This window comes from Pipistrellus hanaki (assembly GCF_964339955.1).
Source record: "Pipistrellus hanaki genome assembly, chromosome: 2".
In the NCBI taxonomy this organism is placed as follows: domain Eukaryota; kingdom Metazoa; phylum Chordata; class Mammalia; order Chiroptera; family Vespertilionidae; genus Pipistrellus; species Pipistrellus hanaki.
In genome coordinates this window covers 164,921,933-164,944,730 of record NC_140504.1, presented here as the reverse complement: position 1 = coordinate 164,944,730, position 22,798 = coordinate 164,921,933, and the positions used below count along the sequence as shown (strand labels likewise).

Sequence of the window (22,798 nt, the reverse complement as noted above, 5' to 3'; positions counted from 1 at the left end):
TAGGAGCTGCAGGTGTCATTGGACTGTGGGTTTCGCCTGATCCCTGCAGGCCACTACAATAGCTTCATGAATATGTGCACTGGGCCTCTATCATTTACATAAACTCAATGCTTAAAAAACTATGTGGGGCCCAATTTCTTTTTTCTTTTCTTTCTAACTTCCTTCCTTTGCTCCATCCTTTATCCCTCCCTCCTTTCTCTCCCCTCTCTCTCCCTGCCTCTTTTCCTTGCTCCTCTCTATCTTTGTCTCCCCATTTCCTCTTTTACTTTCTCTCTCTCTCTCCCTCTCTCTCTTCTCTCTCTCTCTCTCTCTCTCTCTCTCTCTCTCTCTCTCTCTCTCTCTCTCTCTCTCTCTCTCTTGCAACCATATTGAGACAATCCATTATATAAGTTTAACCAGATCTGAAAAATAATTTTCTACCCACCATGAATTGGATTTGGCACAATTAACTTTTGCCTATCCTAGTCATGAGATAACTAAAACCCCACAAATAATAGGCAGACCACAGACTGCTGTGATTTCTCTGGCACTGAGGGCAGAGCCTATATTTCTGTCAGATTCACAATCCTAGTCATGTGGGTGTTCTGCAGCTGGGACACTGAATCCACCTTTCTGACTCACAGTGACTCTTAGGATATGGACACTTGGCATAGCGGGCACTGAATAGGAGGCCACTTGAGGCAAACTTCCACTGATAATGATCAGGAAAAGATGCAGCCCAAGTTCTGAACCACAGCTGCCATTAAGGGGCTGTCTGCCTTGTTTGATCCCCTCCAATTTTCCTATAATGCCTTTCCTTACCTTTCAGATATGAAGTCTTATGGTTTCTACTAAAAAGGAAAAAAAAATCTGAGTTGTCCTAAACTAATTATAGGCAGCCAAAGGGTGAAAAGATGAGAAGACAGAGGTTATTCCCTGGAGCAAACGTTTCTTCCTGATGAACTCTGCACCTATCCCAGGACTAGCTCCACTTCAGCTTTCCCCACCCCCTTCATTTGTAACCAATGTAAACTATTTCAAAACAATTCACATTTTCTTTCCCCTCCCTGATGTATAAGAAAAGCCTTTTCATATTTTATTGTATTAAGTGTTTTCTGACTTTACCTAATAAATTGTGCACTCAAGAAACATATGCTGAGTGAATGAATGCATGAAAAATTAGCATTTCTATGCTGTTCTTAGAAAAATGATGATGATTCTACCTACAGAAGGAGAAAGTGAGACATAGAGAGAGTCAGTTGCTGACTTCATATGAGGTGGGCCTGACCTGGGGCTGAACATTGTGAGTACAAAATCAGTACTCTATCCACCAGCACATTCCTCTTGGGTCACAACTGAACATGGGGCAGAGACAAACTCTGTCAGTGGCTGTTTTCCTTTGGCCACTTTACTTTACCTATCTGTAACTAGCTTATATCTGAAATGGAAAGGATAATAAAATTGTGCAACCATATCTACTGAACATTTAGTGAGATGGACTGATTTCTATATCTCGGGGTTCATTTCTGTTTTGCTAACAGCTGTGTCCTGGTACCTAGCATACTGGCTGGCACAAACAGATGATGATTATGTGTTTGTTAGCAAACTAATAAGTGGAAGTTGAAAGGTACACAACCATTGCCACTGTCAACTAAAAATGCTTTTCTTCCTGGTCCCAAGATAACTCCTCCACTCTGGTGGCTTAGCTCTAAGCTCTGCCCTCACCCTTCACCCTCCCCACAGGTGGGTGGGACAAAACTTCCAGACTGGCCTGAGGTAGTCAGAGACAGTCAGAGGTCCAGACACATTGCACCATGAGTGTCTCTGTGCTGAGCCCCACAAGACTCCTGGGCAGTGCCTCTGGGCTCCTGCAGGTGGCCTCCCTACTGGCTCTGGTTTTGCTGCTGCTCAAGGCAGCCCAGCTGTACCTGCGCAGGCAGTGGCTGCTCAAAGCTGTCCGGGAGTTCCCGTCCCCTCCTTCCCACTGGCTGTTTGGGCACATCCAGGAGGTAAATGGAAGTGGGACAGGGGAGAGGGAGGGCAAGGAGGGCAGAGGCTCTCAGAGCAAGGTCACGGTCAGCAAGTCTATAGGACAAAGCCTTGTTATGTGAGAAGCATGCGGCTGTTGGGGCAAAACCCAGGTGACCCCTCAGATCGTGGCTCTTCATCCCATGTGCTGGTGCTCTCAGTCTGTCAGATCCTCCTTCCTTAGGTAGGTCTGCAAGCTATTATGTCAGCCAGCCCTTGAGGACAATGGCTGCTCCTTTCTGAATCTCCCTGTTCCAGGATCACATAACAGAACTTCTCCATGCTTCCCTGCTCATGTGCACTCAATGCCATCCTGTCTGGCTGGCCCTGAGATTGCCTGGGAACACTGACATCGTCTCATGATCCCTGCCTGTGGGAGTTCATGGCACGTGGGGATGATAGACAGGAATTTAGAGAAGATATCAGGTCCCAGGAAAAGGGATAAAATCTGGTTTTAGGGATCCAAACAACTTGTGGGCCTGAGACTGTGGGATTTTCAGACTGGTGACTGCAGTGCTAAAACCCTGGCAAGTTACTGGCACATCTGAGCAGGAAGCTTCCAGGATGGTCCCAGGGAAGGAGCACTGGTATTTGGTCTCAACATTAACTAGAATCTCTTTACCTGCCAGCTCCTATTCTCCATGCCCCTGCCATGTGAGCTCTTTGGGGCTGAGGATATTATCCCCCTTTCTGTGTGCTCATCCCAGCACAGAGCTTGACACAGAGGCTGGGTTGACTCAGGTGTGCAGACTGACAGAGAAAGGAGCAGCTGGCAGGTTGGGTGACAGACAGTGCTCCCCAATCAGCTCTATTAGTACTAGTCCCTGGGGGGAAGGGCACAGAGCAAGGTGAGGGGGCTGTGTGGAGAGGGGCTCATCCGGGTGTGTGTATGGTTGAGCAAGCCTTAGGAGGTGGGGTACGGCAGAAACCTGAGAAGGCTTCAGAGAAGGAGGCCAAGATATCTGCAGAGTGGAGCCCCAAATGGAAACTGCTCATATCAGCCACAGAGACAACCAGAGCCCAGTGGCTTCGTGAAAATTTGGTACAAAGGACTTCCAGATGATTTGTTGATTTGGAGAAACTATGACTTTTATTTATTTTTATTAGTTTTATTAAAGGTATTATATGTGTACATATCTTTCCATTGCCCACCCCCCACTTCCACCATGCCCTCTCCCCCCAGAGTTTTTAGTTCATTGGTTTTGCTTAATGTATGCATACAAGTCCTTTGGTTGATCTCTTATCTCCCCCATATCTCCCTATCCTCCCTGCTGTAATTTGACAATCTGTCTGTTGCTTTACTGTCTCTGTATCTATCTTTTTGTTCATCAGTTTATAATGTTCTTTATTATCTATAAATGAGTGAGGTCATGTGGTGTTTCTCTTTCATTGACTGGTTTATTTCACTTAGCAAGATGTTCTCCAATTCCATCCAGGTTGCTGCAAATGATAATTCCTTCTTTTTATGGCAGCATAGTATTCCATTGTATAGATGTACCACAGTTTTTTGATCCAATCATCTGCTGATGGGCATCTAGGCTGTTTCCAAATCCTAGCTATTGTATATTGTGCTACTATGAACATAGGGGTGCATATTTCCTTTCTGATTGGTGTTTCTGGTTTCTTAGGATATATTCTTATGAGTGGGATTACTGGGTCGAATGGGAGTTCCATTTTCAGTTTTTTGAGGAAACTCCATACTGTTCTCCACAGTGGTTGCACTAGTCTGCATTCCCACCAGCAGTGCACGAAGGTTCCTTTTTCTCCGCAATCTCGCCAATACTTGTCATTTGTTGATTTGTTGATGTTAGCCATTCTGACAGGTGTGAGATGGTACCGCATTGTTGTTTTAATTTGCATCTCTCAGATAATTAGTGACTTTGAGCATTATGACTTTTATTGATGCAGGAGTCACCTTTCTGAGCTGGCATATGACTGAAGGAACCACTAAATATCCCTACAGTGACTTTCCTATACACTGATGGCATTAGATGATATGTAGACTCATTAAGTGAATAATGCTCTTTTTATAACTAATTTTACACATGGTGTGAATCATCTCTGTAATCCTGCAGGAGATACTGCAGGTAAATAATTCTTGATTTAATTTTATTTTGTTTTTAAATATATTTTACTGATTTTTTACAGAGAGGAAGGGAGTGGGATAGAGTTAGAAACGTCAATGAGAGAGAAACATCAATCAGCTGCCTCCTGCACATCTCCCTTTGGGTTTATGCTCCCATTCAAGGTACATGCCCTTCCAGGACTGGAATTTAACCTGGAACCTTTCAGTCTGCAGGCCGACACTCTATGCATTGAGCCAAACCGGTTCAGGCTAATCCTTGCTTTTATAATACTGCCTGAGTTTTTCATTCATTCAATACATCTGTAATTGGCTAAGTCTGGAATTGATGGCCACATGTTGAATTCAGATTGAAACTAATCTTTCAGGCCAAATGACAAGGGACAAGGTGGGCAGTTGAGCATGTGGGGCTCTGTTTCTAAGCTACCTGGGTTCATATCACAGCTCTGCACATACTTTAAATGCCTGCTCTACAACCCGATTTCCTCATCAATAATTTGGGGATGATGATGATGATTATAGCACTAAAGTGAGTTCCTATCCTATTTAATAAAATCCTAGTGACTGAAATGGTGGAACAACCAGAACAACCAGAATGACCATGACCCCTCTCCCTGGCTGTCCCTCCATTAGTTAGCACTTAGTGGCAATTAGACAGGCAGGTGAGCAATTAGGGGCAATCAGGGAAGCAAGCAGAGGTAGTTAGGGGTGATTAGGCAGAGGCAGTTAGGGGCAATCAGGCAGGCAGGCAGGCAGAGTGGTTATGGGCGATCAGGCAGGCAGAGATGGTCAGGGAGGATCAGGCAGGCAGAGGCGGTTAGAGGCAATCAGGCAGGCAGAGTGCTTAAGGGTGAAAAGGCAGACAGGCAGGCAGAGTCCTTAGGGGCAATCAGACAGACAGAGGTGGTTAGAGGTGATTAGGCAGGCAGAGGTGGTTAGGGGTGATCAAGCAGGCAGTTAGGGTGGTTAGGGGCAATCAAGTAGGCAGGTAGAGTGATTGGGCAATCAGGCATGCAGGCAAGCAGTTAGGGGTCAGCAGTCCCAGATGGCAAGAGGGATGTCCAACTGCTGGTTTAGGCTCAATCCCACAGGGGTCCCGGATTTCAAGAGGGAACAGGCTAGACTGAGGGAAACCCTCTACTCCCAACCCCTGTGCATGAATTTTGTGCACTGGGCCTCTAGTCTATATAATAAAAGTCTAAGTGACTGTTATGGTGGAATGACCAGAACGACTGGTTGCTATGATGTGCACTGACCACCTGGGAGCAGTCGCCCAATGCAGGAGCTGCCCCCTGGTGGTCAGTGTGCTCCCACAGGGGGAGTGCTACTCAGCCAGAAGCAGGGCTCACTACTGGCAAGCACAGCAGCTGTGGCAGGAGCCTCTCCTGCCTCCGTGGCAGTACTAAGGAGCACTGAGCTGAGCACTAAGAAGCAGTGAGTAGGTGGATAGTAAGAAGCAAGGGAACTGGATTGTGAGAGGGATGTCCTCCTACCAGCTTAGCCTTGATACTACCCCTCCCCCAGTCTAAGCAGACAGGCAGATATTCCCTGAGGCATTCTAGACTGAGGGAAGGCATAGGCTGGGCTGAGGGACACCCTTCCCCACCCCAGTGCACACATTTTGTGCACCAGGCCTTTGGTCTATATATATAAAAAGCCAGCAACCAAATGCTGAAACAATAAGAACAACCAGAATGACTGATCGCTATGACACCCACTGGCCGATGGCTGGCACTGCCCCGATCAGCTCTCCCACCCCAATTGGCCTGTGCCCACCCCCCATCCAAGCCAGCCCACCACCGGTGGCCCTCCCTGATCTGGTTGGGGCCAGTCTGCCAAACTCCCATGGTCCTGTGCCCTGGCCAGCCACACCCTTGATGGCCCCCCTGATCAGGGGTGAGGAAGGCTGGCCAACCTCCCATCTGCTGGTCTGGCCCCAATCAGTCCTCATTGAGGCATATGGGCTGGACCCCACTCTTGCACAAATTCGTGCACCAGACCTCTAGCAATGTTAGAATTGTGCCTGGCACAGACCAAGGATACTGTTCCACTCACTCTAATTTGTATGAATTTCCAATAATAATGCCTATGAAGGACAAGCATGTTAAAGGTACAAAATCACTCATTAGTCTGTATGGAATTTCACAGGAAGTATGGAAAGGGGAACTAACATCTTTGGGTTTCTAACATCTTTGGGTTTCAAATAATCGAAACTGCCCTATTTCCACCCCCAACTCTCATGTCCTCCCTCCAAACCAGGAGTCCCTGCCATCCCAGCAGAGCCCACATCTGAGGATAGTTGTGTGGCCACATTATTACCTGTTCACCTACTCCCTTTGTAGAAATTTCTTGGGATGGCAGTTGCCAGGGTCGGATAAGTGAGGATGACTCCAGGGCAGCACTGCCTGCATGCAGTGGCTGAAGTGTGGCACCCACATGAGCACTGGGTATTTGTCCACAGGGTTGTCACCCCTACCATCATGGCACTATTCCCTTTATAAGAGTCTCCACTGGCTCTAGACACACATGCTCAGGGACAGATGGCATTCCAAACTTGTTGACTAGAGGGCTGACAGAGCAGTGGATGCCAAATGGCCTAGATAGGAGAATGGAAATGCAGAATACAATTTACCTCCTTTGGGTCCCCAAAGGGAAGTAATGACAGTGTCCAGCAGTAGGAATTTTCAGGAAGCTGATGGGCTTGGACACCAAGCAATTAGAAAGAGGGCATGCTACTGTGCTGAAAAAGGGTTTCCAGGCCCCTACTGGGCCTGTAGGAGGGATCCTAGAGATCAGGTAACATAGCTGGGGTGGTAAGAGGGTCCCATAGATCAGTCCCCACCTGGGGTCAAAGGAGAAAGGCAGCCCCAATAGTGTATATGACTTGGGAGCATGAAATCTTTTCCTAAGTCCTTCAAGTAGGACACTTCCCAGGTCACAGCAGGATTGTCTGCCCACCCTCACCCCCACTCAAACACAAGCTCTGTGGTAGAGGGACTTGTGTTGTTCACCGATGCATCTCTAGCAACTAGGATGGCAACTGACCCAAAGTAAGTGCTAAATACATAGTTACCAAATAAATGAATAAGTAAATTCATCTACTCATCTACTCATTTACATATTTGATCATTCACTGTAGTGAAAACCTTTTGAGATGTCTTCCCAGCCCACAATCTCTGAGACCTCTTTTCCAACATGAGTGAGCCTCTAAATGCCCTATTCAACCCCAGCCTCACTGGCTTGTAGCAGGTGAACACCTTGGCTATATTACACTCAGATTCTCAAATAGAATTCATAATGTCACACAGATAGGACATGTGGTAGAATGACAACCATTCAGGAAGGGTTCTTCACTTTGTGGACCTAGGTCCACGAAGATAGGGACTGTTGTCTGTTTGTTTGTGAGCATATTTCCAGATTCTAGAAAATTGTCAGGTAGAGCTCCAATAGTGTATATGACCTGGGAGCATGAAATCTTTTCCAATAAACATTTGGTAAGAGAATGAATGCAGAGAGAAAGAATTAGAGACTCAGCCCTGGCAGCTCTCCAGTCCCTGGATCTATTCCTTCTGCACCCTGCTGTTTCCAGCCCTTGGGCTCTGTGAAACTCCCTGGAGTCTGCAGTCACCTGGGCATATGCTTTATCAGTTTCCTCATTCTTCAGGGAAACAGGATAAAGTACTAATCCATCCCAACTCATAACTGTGCCTGGAACATTACACAATTGTCCTACTTTGTTAAGGCTGCTTAACAAAGTGGATTGCTGAAACAACAGAAATTGAGTGTCTCACAATTCAAATCAAGATGTTGGTAGGGTTGGCTGCTTCTGAAGGCTGTGAAGGAACCATCTGCTCCAGGCCTCTCTCCTTGATTAGCAAACCAAGGTCTTCTCCACATGGCTCTTCATATCATCTTCCCTCTCCAAGTGACTATTTCTGTATCCAAACTCCCCCTCTGTTATAAAGACAGTTATATTGGATTAAGTCTAATGACCTAATTTCAACTTAATTACAATGGCACCATCTTCACATAAACTCACATTCTCAGATACTTGAGATTAAGTCTTCAACATATGAACTTGAAAGGGATACAGTTCAACCAATAACTCTAAGTCTGTGAAAAAAGGGTGTACACCACTCAGTCCATAACCGAACATTTATAAAACTTGTTCTGTGTGTAACATTCTAAAGGTATTTCTGAGTGAGGGCCCAAACAGAAGTCAAAATCTAACCTTAGACCAACTCTTGATGAAGAGAGAGCATCCAGATCAGATCCTGGCTCATCAGATACAATTCCAAGCACATAATAACTGCTGATGGATTCTGGATTCTCCCTGTGGCCATTCTCCCCTTCACCACCACTCCAAGCTCCTCACCTAAACAGAAAGTTTTTATTGGTTTGTCTTTCCCTTAATTATAGTTCCAAAAGGACCAGGAGACACAACAGTTTCAGAGATGGGTAGAGAAATTCCCATGTGCCTGTCCTCGCTGGATGTGGGGGAGCAAGGTCGTAGTCAACATTTATGACCCTGACTACATGAAGGTGGTCCTGGGGAGATCAGGTGAGACAGAAACCTGCATTGTGGCTGGAGCATCACTCTGATTGGGTACATGCCCTTGAGTTTATAATTCCAGAATAGACTTGCTGTTCTACCATCATTATCTGATCCTTCTAACAATCACCCTGCTTAAGGCCAACAATGTCTGCTGAAATGGAATGCTTAAACAGTGGTGTGGGGCCACTTTTTTTTTTTTCTCTCTCTCTCTTTCATTCGTTTTCATCCCCTTTTAGCCAGATTGAGATGATCAATTGTGTAAATTTTCCCAAATATTAAAGACAATTTCCTGTCCACGCTGAGTTGGGTTTGGCACCTCTCATTGTTGTTACCTATCCTGAGACATGGAATGATTAAGCCCCAACTGCTGCTGGGATTGCTTTCCTGAGCCCACATTAACTACTAGAACAGAGATACCTGGGATGGGAGGTTGAGAAAGGTCTCTTGAGACAAATTTCCAGCTGACAGTGATCAGGAAGAAATAGCAGCCTGTGTTCTGGACCACAGTTTCTTCAAGAGGCTTGTCCCCTCCAAATTCCTCCATTGCCCGGTCTTTCCTTTCAGACCCAAAGTCTCCTGTTTTGTCCAGATTACTGGCTCCCTGGATTGGTAAGTATGTGTAATCAGGACTGCTATTCTGCCAGGTATACTTACCAAGAGCTATCTGTTTGGCTACCATAAAATAACAGCTAACCAGCACTATATTACCACCCTCATCTCTGAATCAAGCCTGATTTCTCTTCTAATAAAACCTTTACCCCTTCCAGTGGTGGTGATGGCCCCCCTGAAACTCAGCTTCTTCCCATCACTTTTCAGTGCTCTTCAATGTTTACAGGGTAATATTCATTTATTATCTTCTATGACCTGCCCCTCTACTCTACTTCAGCCTTTATCTAACAGCTGTCATGATGACATCCAATTTACTTGCCATTTTGAGAAACTGACGTTCCTGAAATGTACTGGCCTTTCCTGCCTTTGGCCATAATTTGACTTATTCTGATACCCTTGGTTCCTCCCAAATTGTCCTGAGTCATCTTTCTGATTCCATCTTCCCTCCCCACAATACACCTTCCTGCGGTCCAGGATATGGTTTGCTCCTGCTGAATGGGCAGACCTGGTTACAACACAGGCGGATGCTGACCCCAGCCTTCCACTATGACATCCTGAAGCCCTACGTGAGGCACATGGCAGACTCTGTCCGAGTGATGCTGGTAAGTCCATCCCTTCTCACACCCACTTGCAGCACAGCTCCTATAGTCCACGCTAGGATAAGTGTGTCCTTCAGACATCTATCACACATAACTGGTTAGAATAACATGCTCGTATCCCACAATGTGACAGAGCTTCCCAAAAGTGGATGGAACAGGAGTTACCTAGCACCAACTTGGATCCACACTACTTTGGTCATTGCCAAGAGAAAGCAGAACCATAGTAGAAACAGAGTCTGCTTTCCTCTCACCTCCAAGTCTTCAGCACAGTGGACTAGAGCCTTGGTTGGCAAACTGTGGCTCTTGAGCCACATGCTGCTCTTTGGCCCCTTGAGTATGTCTCTTCCACAAAATAATACAGCCTGCGTGAGTCTATTTTGAAGAAGTGGCATTAGAAGAAGTTTAAGTTTAAAAAATTTGACTCTCAAAGGAAATTTCAATCGTTGTACTATTGATATTTGGCTCTGTTGACTAATGAGTTTGCCGATCACTGAAATAGAGTCATTCCCCTGGACAACAAGACAAGTGGCCACTGGCAGGCCTGGGCAGTGGCAGCTTCAGAGTCTTTCAGGTGGGCTCTGGCCTGGGTGCCAGGGCTTGCTTCAGCATGAAATGGAGCCACTCCATGGAAGGAAATGGAGATTACATCTGCACTCACAGACCCGGATCCTGATCCTACCAGCTATGCTCAGCTAACATTTGATGAAGGGAAGAAATTAACATCCCTGATGTCTAATCCTTAGCAGCCCCAGTATTGGTCTCTTGTTACCTCTTACCTTGACACATTTGCTACATAGAGTTGAAGTGTACTTATCCCTCAGGTTTAGCTCAACCCCAGATAAGATTCCCAAACTGTTGCCTGAGTAACAATGTTTTTTGGTTTGGCAAAAGGTAGTATCGATCATAACTTATTCCTAAAATTCAAAACTAATTCAGACTCTTATGAGGGAACCTGTTTAATTATATAATCACAGTTTCTAGAGTACAATACTCACATGACTAATGTTTGCTGTACAGTCTTAATATGTTATAATGCCTCTATTTAGGACAGTGAGGTATTGGGAAAGGCTGAGAGAGAAAGAGCTTAGCCGGGTCAGCAGAGGCCCTCTGGGGGAGTAGAGGAGGTCAGTGTCCCCTCCCACCACAGGACAAATGGGAGGAGCTCATCAGTCAAGACTCTCATCTGGAGATCTTGGAACACATCTCTTTGATGACCTTGGACACCATCATGAAGTGTGCCTTCAGCCAGGAGAGCAGCATTCAGTTGGACAGGTCAGTGATAATCATTCAGCTACAAGGCTTTTGTTTTACCAACTGACATGGACTTACTGGAGAGGCAGTTCAGGAAGCTTTGATGCTCACGAGCACAATGACCCAGAGTCTGTCCAGGGCTCCTAACCACAGACAATTCCAGATCATACCAAAATTGAATCAGCCACAGATCCCTAGCAAGGGAGAAGTCTGGTTGCTCTTGGCACTTAGGAAGGGTTGAGGGTCTCAAAGGCTGTAAGACAGGAGCAATGAATGCCTCAGTGTCATTTGTACCCACTGTTTGGTGAAACTCCCACCGAGAGTCCCACTTCACCTCTAGGTCAGAGGCTCCCCAATACCTTAATCTGTTCTATATTTCTGCCTGCAGGAAATACCAATCCAAATCCTACATTAATGCCATTGAGGTTATGAAAAATCTTCTTTATTCTCGAGTGAGGAATTTCTTCTACCAGAATGACATCATCTACTCACTGACACCTGATGGCCTCAGGAACAAGTGGGCCTGCCAGCTTGCCCATCAACACACAGGTTGGACTCCACCTCCTGGGCTGCTCCCCCTCCTTCATCATGTATATTTCAAAGGGACTGGCTCTGACCTCTACCGTCCTTTGGGTGCTAAGGCATACCCCACTGAATACTTACCTGGTTCAGAGCTTGGGAATTGAAATGCAAGGTGCAGTGGACTGTGCTGGTGTTCCCATGGGCATGCTATACAGGGGAGGCCTAACTTGCCATCAGATGGAGCTAGACCTCTCACCTCTTATGTGCATACCTCTCCCATACCCATCCTGATTCACTGGCATCCATATTGGAGTGGGGAGGGGCTGGTGGGGCCACTGAGGGTCACTCTTTCTGGCCACCCAGAGCACTCAACTGTGCCTGTGAATCATTGTTCTGGTACAGACCAAGTGATCAAACTGAGAAAGGCGTATCTGCAGGATGAGGAAGATCTTGAGAGGGTCAGGAGAAAGAAGAAGTTGGATTTCCTGGACATCCTCCTCTTTGCCAGAGTAAGTGTCTGTAGGAGGGGCCTGAGGCTTTGCCCAGAAGGGCAGAGGAGGGGGCAAGAAGTGCACTCTTACCTTCCTTTTCCAGATGAAGAATGGAAGTAGCTTGTCTGACAAGGACCTCCGTGCTGAAGTGGATACATTCATGTTCGGGGGTCATGACACCACAGCCAGTGGCATCTCCTGGATTCTATATGCTCTGGCTTCCCACCCAGAGCATCAACAGAGGTGTCGCCAGGAGATCCAGAGCCTCCTAGGGGATGGTGCCTCCATCACCTGGTGAGTGCTCAGGAGATGGGAGAACCCTACCCACTCAGCTAAACAGTAAGCTCTGGTCTGCCTGGGCCCTGCCTGCCCTCAGATTGGGCTTCATTCATTTCAGGGATCATCTGGATCAGATGCCCTATACCACCATGTGCATTAAGGAGTCACTGCGAATCTATCCTCCTGCACCAATAATTGGCAGAAAGCTCAGCAAGCCCATCACCTTTCCTGATGGACGCTCCTTACCCAAAGGTCTGAGTTTCACCATACTCACTAACCCATGAATTCTACAGGAACCCCTGGCAGATCATATCCACATGTCCTAGAGCAGTTCTGAACCTCTCTGATCTAGTTTCTTCATCATTAATTGGATACTTACTATATAATTTATATGAAGAATATGAAATGCCTGGCACTGAGTTGGACCAAAGCAGAAGTTCAATAAATATTAGTTCTCCTTCCAACTCAGAGACAATAAATCATTCACTTAAATAGGGTCCATGCCAGTATGACACCTCACATGAAGAGAATCCTAAGCATTATCATTCTCCAGGACTAGCATTCCATCACATGTAGGACCCATGGTTTTATAATGCTACAGTAATTCCATTTGGATGACACTGATGCTCTATAATTCTAACACTCCAGGTTCCCATCCCAATGCCAGATTACAAGACTCTAGGGGCAATTCTGTCTGTGCGATCACATCAATTTTAAAATCTGCCATAACTGGGGTAATATATGCATAACTCTTCTTTGACAAATGCAAAGAACTGTGTAAAAGGTAGTTAATATAATACTGATTTAGTCCATGGAATCTTCCTCACAAGAAGATGTTGGATTCTTGATGTGGCTTTTGGTTTTTACTCTAATATTCTAATTCCCTGAGATGTGAGGGTGGCAGAGACAATCAGTCAGAGGTAGATGTAGATGTGGTTTCTTTTTATGGGATCTAGGCAAATGAGGGAAACCAGGAAATCAATGGCCATTGGTCCAATGGACCAGTCTTTAAGGAGCTCTCTCGTTGATGTCAGAGAGCTGCTAATGACTAGATCTCAGAACCATGCTATAGTTGGAGCTCACTCCTTAGCTCACCTTTGGTGGTCTGTATCCCAAACTTGCCACATCCTAGCTCTGTGGTTATAGACAGGTTGCTCAGCCTCTTGGAAGCTCAGGTGTCTCATCTGAACAATGGGAATATTAGCACCCTCCTTGGAGGGTTGTGGTGAGGATAAATGAGTTAAAGCATAATCCCCAAGGGGCACATGGATGGCACTTGATAAATGTGAGTTTTACCTTGAATTGCTCCAAAAGTAGGCCTTTTCTTCTTTCTTCCTCCTCACTCCTGGGCCATGATTAACTGGGTCACCATCTGATACAGTCTCTTAATGTGTGCACATGTGCTTTGCCATGTTCACCTCACTTCTATTGTAATAGGATCAATCTAGTTGGAATGACTCTTATTGTGGCTCCCAAGCTTTTTGTGCATGTATCTGCCCCCTGCTGGTATGTGTATAATCAGTCTTCTCTCCTCTCCCTGCTCAACAGGAATCCATATCTCACTTAACATTTATGCACTTCACCATAATCCGAAAGTGTGGCCTAATCCAGAGGTATGGCAGCTGTGGGAGGGAGGATGGGCTGTGGGAGAGAGGAGGAGCTGATCTCTCTAGACAACACCTCCTCCTGTGCCCTCATGGATTAGAGGGGCTTGACCTTACCTGTCCTGGTCCTACTGCTCTCTCTGCAGGTGTTTGACCCTTCCCGTTTTGCACCAGGTTCTGATTCACACAGCCATGCTTTCCTGCCCTTCTCAGGAGGATCAAGGTGAGGATCCTATACTTGGGTGGTGCACATCATACCTTGATGATTGTGACCTACATTTGTATGTAGTGTCTGTTCTTATGCCCTGGTATATTGTTGTGTTGAGAAGGAGGTATTTTTCTATATGTGCAAAAGAAATGTGGCATTTCAGGGCAGGGCATAAACACTTAATCCCCTAATTTTTTCTCAAAAGCTATTGATTGTCATTTTTTTTTTTTTTGCTTTTTGTCAACGTTGGACTGTGTAGACAGTGGAATGATGGTATATAAATCCCACTTCATATATAGAATTTTGTCTGCTAGAGATGTCATGGTTATGTGAATGTTAATATGAAATCCAACTTTTGTTAGGAGACTGCAAAAATAGAGAGGCACATATTGGTCCAAAATTCCTCAAATGACTACTTTCCCAATGGCCTACCACAATACAGTGTTAGTCATTGTTTTAAAGTTGAGTGATTCTAGCAATTTTCTGGCTTCAGGAATATGACTTCTCAGAGTTAAAGTTTTTTATACAAATTAAACTTCAGATTGTTTTTCTCAGTTATCAGTAAAAGAGTGTGTGTGTTTTTTTTTTCTCTTCTCTCAGTGCAGTCCAGGAACTGCCTTTTCTACTTCACTGATTTGTGATATTTGGATGTGTTTGGATTTTAGTACCTTCTTTGTCCTAACTGCTCAAGCCCTAATCATGAAAGGACTACTAGCTATTTGAAGAAAGTTTCACTCCAATGTGTGACTCTCCAATTTTGCAGGCTATCCTACAAAAGCTTGGCTGTACATTTATATTCACGTAAATGCGACTAATATATTGATATTCATGTAAGCATGTTTTGTATATTGATATGCACAAAAGCATGAATACTTTTCCAGGACAAATTTCTTTATATAAAGTGGGTTGTATATAGCAAAGTTCCAAAGTTTACACAGGCCAACCTTGGCAAAAAGAATAAAAATAGGACAGTTACTGCTTTGAGGGAAAACCTTCTACTTTGCATATGACATATAGCATTTGAAAGGCTCCTGGTGTGTAAAATATAAGGCATACCTGAAAGAACTGAAATCGAGTTGGATGAGTATACTCCAGAATGCCTACTGTTTGAAAATCTGCAAAGGCTACAAAAGTGCCCCTGTAAAATAGTAACTGCCATAAACTTTGTACTTGATTACTAAAAATAAGCTTTTTCTGCCCTACCTGCTTTGGCTCAATAGTTAGAACGTTGGCCCAGGGACTGAAGGGTAACAGGTTTGATTCCTGTTAAGGGCACATACCTTGGGTGCAGGCAGTCCATATTGATGTTATCTCTCTGTGTCTTTCCCCAACCCTTCCACTCTCTCTGAAAAATCAATAGGCAAAAAACACTTGGGTGAGGATTAACAAAACAAAAAAAGGGGGGGGGGTGCAAAAAACAAACTTTTTAAAAATCCATAAGTTTATGAATTCTTCAGATGGGAATCAACTTCTACAGAACACACTTTTTACAAATTGTTCTTCCTGAGATTGATTGGCTGTACCATTTGGTTTCTCCCAGGATTGAGTCCTTCCTCATAAACCTTGGCATGAAGTCATGTGCCTGCCACCTGAGGGCAGGAGAGCGCTAGGCAGCTCAATCCCTAGCTCAGAACTCAGGTTTACTTTTTTCTTCTTCCAATGTTAATTTACTTTTTCAATTCAATTGACTTCATTCAAATATAAATGTATTTATTAAGCCTGTGCTGTATGCCAAGTCCTGTGCTAGAAGATGGGAAAGATACTGTCGCAGCCTCTAGGAGTTCACAGTCAAGAAACAAATGCAAGTAGACAACACAATATTCATTCATTCACTCAATGAGCACACTGTTGAATGTTCCATTTTCCTTGCACTGTTCAGTGCACTGGATGTTGAGGTATCCTACATAATAATAAATATGCAAATTAACCATCACTCTGCCACAAAATGGTGGCCCCATAGCCACAAGATGGCAGCGCCCAGTCCCCTCAGCTCTGCTGCTGGAGTGTCTGGCCTGTCTGCAGGAGTAGCTAGGCTGGATCTCTATCTGGAGGGGTTTTTGATCCGCCCCAGACACACAGTCAGAGCCTGGACATCAGTTAGCGCTGTTGCAGCAAACAGAGCCTGGAGAGCAGGGCATGGAGGCTTCCTTACCGCAGCGGCAGCAGGAAAGCCCCAGGCCCAGCCAACAGAGCCCATATAGCAGGGAATAGGGGCTTCCTTAGCAAGGTTGCAGCAAGAACACCCCCAGACCCAACAGACAGAGCCAGGACAAGAGGGCATGGGTACTTCTTTAGTGTGTTTGTGTCAGCAAAGCTCCCAGGCCTGGCAGACAGAGCACACTGCAGGGCATTGGGGCTGACTGAGGGGATGAGTGAGAGGCAGGAGTCTGGACCATTTATTGGGAGGCAGGGAGTACAACCACTTGAAACCGGCTAATCCCTGGGTTGTCCCAGGAAACTCTCTGTTCGTGGCAAGGGCTAAGTGACAAATGCCTGCCCAGTTGAAAACAGGTTTTGATACCATTTTTTTTTTCATGTTGTTTTCCTTATATTCTCATCTTGGCCCAGGAACTGCATTGGGAAGCATTTTGCCATGAAGGAGCTGAAGGTGGCTGTGGCCTTGACCCTGCTTCGTTTTGAGCTGGCGACAGATCCTCTCCAAGTCCCCATCCCCCTCCAAAAACTGATCTTGGATTCTAAGAATGGGATCCACCTGCTACTCAAAAAGCTCGTTTAGTCCTTGTTGGGACAAGGGCAAGCTTTGAGGAACTCCTTCCTACCCCTCCCTGTCTATCTCCCCAATTCCTGCTTTCCATCTGCACACCTGCCCTTCCACCTGATGTCCTCCCTCAGGTTCTCTGCCTGTCTGCTCCTTTCTCTCTACTTTTCACTTTTTGCCTGCTGTCCTTCTCTGAATTAGTCTCCTTTAGCTGCTATAATAATTTACCACAGCATCAGTGACTTAGAACACCACAAATTTCTATTCTTAGGGTTCTGGAGTGAGACGTCTGACATAGGTTCCACTGGACACAGCCAAAGTGTGGGCAATGCCATCCAAAGTCCAGGGCTCTAGAAATATTCCCTGTCTTGGTCTTTCCAGAATCTAAAGCTGCATTATTACTAGCCATCCAGAATATTCAAATCCAGCAGCATTGTCAAATGTCTTCACATTGCCTTCTTTCTTATGAGGACACTTGTGATTACATGGGCTACCCAGATGAAACAAGACATAGTCACACCTGGCGGGGAATAGATCATGGACATCTGGGGAGCCATTCTTCAGCCTAATTGGTCCCCATCAATTAGTGTTCCTGGTGGCCTTCTTGTGTTTCCTACCTATTTGTCATCTCCATACCCTCTCCTTCCTTCTTCCTCCATGGAATAAAGTTTACAACGTTATGTTATGTGTCTGCATTTCTTTATCTCTTTTGTTTTCCCTTCCTGCTACATTTGGTGACTACCGGTATGTGGTTGATGGTCCCCTGACCCTGGGCTCTCTATTCCCTTTCTATTCCTCCATCAGCCTCTCAACCTATCCCTGTTCTCTTGCTGGTTCTGAATGTAAGTCCTCCTCCTGTCCAACCCCATGCCATTCCTAGATCAGAGTCCTGGATGCCATAGACAGACCTCCTGGCACACCTCCTGTTGCAGTAGGATGCCTATTTCTGCCTCCCTGAAGGCCTTCTCCTCCAACCAGGCTCTCCTTCCCAGTCCCCTGGCCTCCCAAGTCACTGCTCTAATAAGGGGCATGATGGACATGCAGTGTTTGACTGAAATACAGAGCAAGAATGTGAGCTGGGAGCAACCTGAAATGGATCTTCGGCAAGTCCCTGGACATCAGGTGGTGCAGTAGGATTTAGTGGCCATGCTAAGAGAGCACATGAAAATGGGAACTTTGAATTCTGGGTAGTCAGCCATGTCAAATGCTCTAATCACAAAATTTCATAGAAATCAGGGGAGGGACCAAGAAGTAATCCTGGTGGCTTCAGACAATGGGACAAACCCAGGCTGAGTTCATGGTCTCATGAACACTTGCATGACACATACATAGAGACACTCCTGTGCAGCTACACCATGTGTGCCCTCACACCACATACTCATGCCATAAGTACCTGGGATCAGAGAGGGAGCAGGGTGTGTTAGAGAGCTGGAAGGATGGAGTAGAATTCATCTTGGTGCTCTCCGGTTCCCAACCTCTGTCCTCCCCTCCCTCTTGGGAATCTCTGCTTTCCCTTTAGCTCCAGAACTCTCATGTCTATTTCTCAGCAACACATTCCCTCAAACAGAGTCAATACTACCTATGGAATTTTGGTTAAAGAATCCAAAAACTGAAGGTTCAGCTCATGTTCCTTCCTGATGAGCATCTTGACAAGGTCCTTCCTTTAATATTGAAGTAGGATAATGGCCTCCTCTAATTTTGCCTCACAGGCCTCCTGAAAGGCTAAAGATAAGAAAAGGAGACAAGTCTTAATGTTGGGCACCACCCATGGGCCAGTTTTGTTATGACCACTGGGCTCATAAACCAGGTAACAGCTTTGAAATTATCTTCACTAGTGCAGAGTAAGGTCTATCCAGGGTCAGGACAGAGAGAGATGTTGGTGGCATAGTGAACACTCTGGGTAGGTCTCTGCATCCCAGCTTTAGGTGGGCAAGAAGGTCTAGGTCTTTTTTTAAAAAAATTTTTATTATTCATATTATTACAAATGTTCCTTCCTCCTCCCCCGCCCCCCACAATTGCTCTCCTCCACCAGGTTCCCACCCGACCCTCTGCCCTTTCCCCACTTCCCATTGTCTTCATCCATAGGTGCACAGTTTATGTTCAGTCTCTTCTCACATCCCCCTCTCCCCTTTACCCCAAGAATTGTCAGTTCACTCCCCTTCCATACCTCTGATTCTATTATATTCAACAGATAATATTGTTCATCAGATTGTTTTTTTTAATTTCCTTGGTTTTTAGATTCACTTGTTGATAGTTACGTATTTGTTGTTCATGATTTTTATCTTTATTTACTTTCTCTTCTGAAAGAACCCCCTTCAGCAATTCATATAATTCTAGTTTGGTGTTGATGAACTCCTTTAGCTTTTTTTTATTAGTGAAGCTCTTTATCTGCCTTCGATTCTGAGTGATAGTTTTGCTGGGTAGATTATCTTTGGCTGTAGGTTCTTACTATTCATCACCTTGAATATTTCTTGCCATTCCCATCTGGCCTGCATGGTTTCTGTTGAGAAATCAGCTGACAATCGTATAGGTGCTTCTTTATAGGTAACTACCTGCTTTGCTCTTGCTGCTTTTAATATTCTCTCTTTGTCTTTTGCTCTTGGAATTTTAATTATGATTTGTCTTGGTGTGGTCCTCTTTGGATTCCTTTTGTTTGGAGTTCTGTGCGCTTCCTGGACTTGTAAGTCTAATTCTTTCACCAGGTGGGGGAAGTTTTCTGTCACTATTTCTTTCAGTATGTTTTCGATATCTTGCTCTCTCTCATCTTATGGGACCCCCATAATTCTGATGTTGGTTCTCTTGAAGTTGTCCCAGAGGTTTCTTACATTATCTTCAATTTTCTGGATTCTCTTGCCTTCTATCTTCTGTGGAGGAGTGTCTTCTGGTTCTTTATGTTCCAAATCTTTGATTTGATTCTTGCGATCTTCCATTCTGTTTTTAGTACTCTGTATAATATTTTTTATTTTAGACAATATATTCTTTATTTCTTGTTGATCCCTTATTATTTCTTGTTGACCCCTTATCATTTCTTATTGATTCCTTATTAATTCTTGTTGATCTCTTTTCATATCCTCATAGGTCTTATCAATCTTTTCTAGGAAATTCTTGAAAAACTTTATAAGAGTAGATTTGAACTCTATATCCAGTCCCCTTTTGTCCTCCATTTCTTTCGTTTGTGATCTATTTCGTTGTCGCATTTCACAGCTACAGATGGGATGGGGTTTCAGGGTGGAGCCTACAGCCTTGGCTTCCATCAGCCCCGCCCTATGCGGCTCCTGGGTCTCAGGGTCCTTCAGTACTCATTGCAAGCGTCTCTGAGAGAAAGGTGCCCTCGATTTTCGCCTGCTACCAAACAGTCTAGGCTTTCCCCCAATGAGCCCGGTATTGAGGTTCAGTTCAGTTGGAAGTGGAGTTGGAGGTGGCATTCAGAGCAGTCTGGAGCCCCAGTCTCCTTCCCACCGGGGCAATCCCGGGGCACAGCCAACCGTCCCTTCTCTGTGCACAATGTGCGCACCTCCGGGACCTCCTTTTGCCGCTCCCCCAGGGTTCCGCCTTACAGCCCAGCTCGCTCTGTGTGAGCCTGGGTCCCCGGGGTCTGGCCTAGAACTGGGATTCAGAGCAGTCAGAACTGGGGCCCAACACAGTTGGAGCTTTTATCTCCTTCCCGTTAGGGAATGCCAGCCAGGCACTCAGCCGCCCCTCCTCTCCGGCTCCGTCCTCTCCACTCACGCCACGTGTCTCTGTACCTTAGGCTTTTACAGCTCCTCCGCGCTTCCTTCTGGTTTTCTCCTTGCTTCTTGTTGTAGAATTTCCAGTCAGTCGATTTTCCTGTAGTTCTGGGTAATGTCCATTTTATATTTTAGTTGTATTTTATTGAAATTGTTGTGTGCGTGAGGCTGCAGCTAGGTGTCTACCTGAGCAGCCATATTGGATTCTCCAAGAAGGCCTAGGTCTTAACAAGGCTTTGCAGGAGCGAGCAGGTGCCCATTTCCAACCTACCAGGACTGTGGCCTTCTTCTGAGAGGGGAGGCATCAATACCAGGAAGGATGTGTTACAAGATGGTCCATCCCAGGCAACATAGAAACAGCCCCACATTCCAGAGCTATAATTATCCTCTTTTGACCATGGCATTAGGTGCCTTCCCTTCTATACATGTCTAATTCTTAGATTGGAGCTCACTAATGCCCTTAGATCTTGACCATAGAAGTATATGTAGCCATGAGGCATCTGCTGCAGGGACTACTGAAGAAGGATCTCTGCTTTCTCATATGGTCCCAGCCTGAGATGGTCAAATAAATTCCTTCTTTGCACCTCATACCTCACCCAGCCTTAAGGCCTGTTTTAAGCTCCAAATCTTCCAGGAAGCTCTCCTCTATCATTCTGCCACCTTCCCCAGCCAAAGCCCATACACCCAGAGAATCAGGTGACTGTGACACAGACATTGACAAGGACACCAGTGCCACACAGATCATCTCAGGAGGTCAGAAGACATACCTGTGAAATCATACTCCATATTTGTTGACATTGGCACTGGTTACTTATGTTGCTTGCTTTAGGAATTTATTGCTCTTTATTATTATTTTTGCTTTAGGCCAATTCTCCTTATGCTATTTTCCAAAAACACATCCATATAGTTAAACAAAGACACCATCAAAGTGCTGTTGGTCATCATCACACCTACTTCATGTGCCGCCAGCACTGGGAATAACACACGATATGTGTGGAATGAAATTAAAAAGAACTGAACCCATCCCAGCACAAGCAGAATAGGCAAAGACTCCAATAACTACTATACTTTCTGCTTTTAAATCACTGATCCTCAAGGCAAGTTATTCATAACATTATATTGCAGTAGTAACCGCTACCAGTCATTGGATGCATACCATGGGTCAGATACACAGTTGAACATTCTGCAAAGCCCCAAAAAGGTTGTATGGGTCGGCCCTGCATAGCATCACAGTCTATGTGGATGGTGCCTCCTGAAGTTTTCCAGGGCATTACCTGCATAGTGATCCATGACAGCCCTGATGATTTAGTCCTAATACAATAATAACCCTGTAAGGAAGGTACTCTCCTCACACCCATTCATAGAAGGGGAAAAAGAAGCTTAGAGGTGGAGAAATTAACTCCTGTTATAGAGCCAAGATTGGACCCAGGCCAAACACAAAGCATGAGTTTTCTGCCATTGGTGCAAAGTGAGCCAAAGGCATAGCGAGTGTCAGAGAAGCATCTTCATGAACTCTCATTTGAGCCCCAAATCTATGCCATCACACCTACAAATAGAGAGCGGCCATCCACAAAGCTGACAGGCTTGCTGAGCTGGTGGCATACCTGTGGCACAGGAGGGTAAAGGTGAAGGCTCTCCTTGATGTACATGGTCGAGTAGGTCATCTTGCCCAGATCATTCCTGGAGATAAGGAGCCACAGGGTCCTGTGGGAAGGCAGCCTCCAGCCCCAACTACCCCCCTCCACAACCATGACAACCCTGAGTCTCAGAGGAACACAAGTGCACCAAGTGGTCAGGCCACACTGGACATGGGTGGCCACTCAGACCAAGGGTTCTGACTCCACATTTTTCTATCCCTCCCTCATCTTCACTGCTGAGAAGGGAAAGCCCAGGACTCTAGGGGTATGTGTGCACCCAGTCATCAAAGACAAGGTCACTCCTGTGCCTCTCAGAGGCCCCCAGAAGCCCCATAAGAGATAGATGTTTGGGTTCTGTTTGGATTCCCCTCTGGAGCTAGAATGGAAAAGAACAGAGGCTAATATTCATAGGTTGGATGAAGTAATAAATGCATTAAAAATGACACTATTTACATTTCTCTTTTCCCTTTTGCCAGTAAGAAAGTTCAAACCCAATGCCAGGAAAC

The 22,798-nt window shown here is 45.4% G+C and overlaps 2 protein-coding genes across 2 annotated transcripts in view; one reads left to right on the top strand and one right to left on the bottom strand.

Moving 5' to 3' along the window:
* The first annotated feature begins 1,767 nt into the window (after nucleotides 1-1,767).
* On the top strand, nucleotides 1,768-17,680 carry LOC311616687 (cytochrome P450 4A11-like). The gene is made up of 12 exons (XM_084872360.1): nucleotides 1,768-1,988; nucleotides 8,510-8,651; nucleotides 9,210-9,254; nucleotides 9,729-9,856; nucleotides 11,001-11,125; nucleotides 11,493-11,653; nucleotides 12,029-12,135; nucleotides 12,221-12,411; nucleotides 12,515-12,648; nucleotides 13,945-14,009; nucleotides 14,147-14,223; nucleotides 16,777-17,680. Exons 1-12 carry the CDS (start codon nucleotides 1,794-1,796, stop codon nucleotides 16,943-16,945), a joined length of 1,539 nt encoding a protein of 512 aa, XP_084728486.1. The 5' UTR covers nucleotides 1,768-1,793; the 3' UTR covers nucleotides 16,946-17,680.
* Nucleotides 17,681-18,995: 1,315 nt separating this feature from the next.
* The window catches only part of CYP4B1 (cytochrome P450 family 4 subfamily B member 1), a 29,189-nt gene continuing 25,386 nt past the window's right edge, over nucleotides 18,996-22,798 (bottom strand). The window contains exon 12 of the mRNA XM_084872363.1: nucleotides 18,996-22,335. Coding sequence (XP_084728489.1) covers nucleotides 22,188-22,335 — 148 coding nt within the window. The 3' untranslated portion in view covers nucleotides 18,996-22,187. The remainder of the gene's footprint in view (nucleotides 22,336-22,798) is intronic.

Bases quoted from the DNA above. Each gene is read 5' to 3' on its own strand.
- LOC311616687 (XM_084872360.1), top strand. From the start codon at position 1,794: ATGAGTGTCTCTGTGCTGAGCCCCACAAGACTCCTGGGCAGTGCCTCT. The intron at 9,857-11,000 runs GTAAGTCCATCC...CTCCCACCACAG, and splicing joins ACTCTGTCCGAGTGATGCTG to GACAAATGGGAGGAGCTCAT. The intron at 11,654-12,028 runs GTTGGACTCCAC...GTTCTGGTACAG, and splicing joins GCTTGCCCATCAACACACAG to ACCAAGTGATCAAACTGAGA.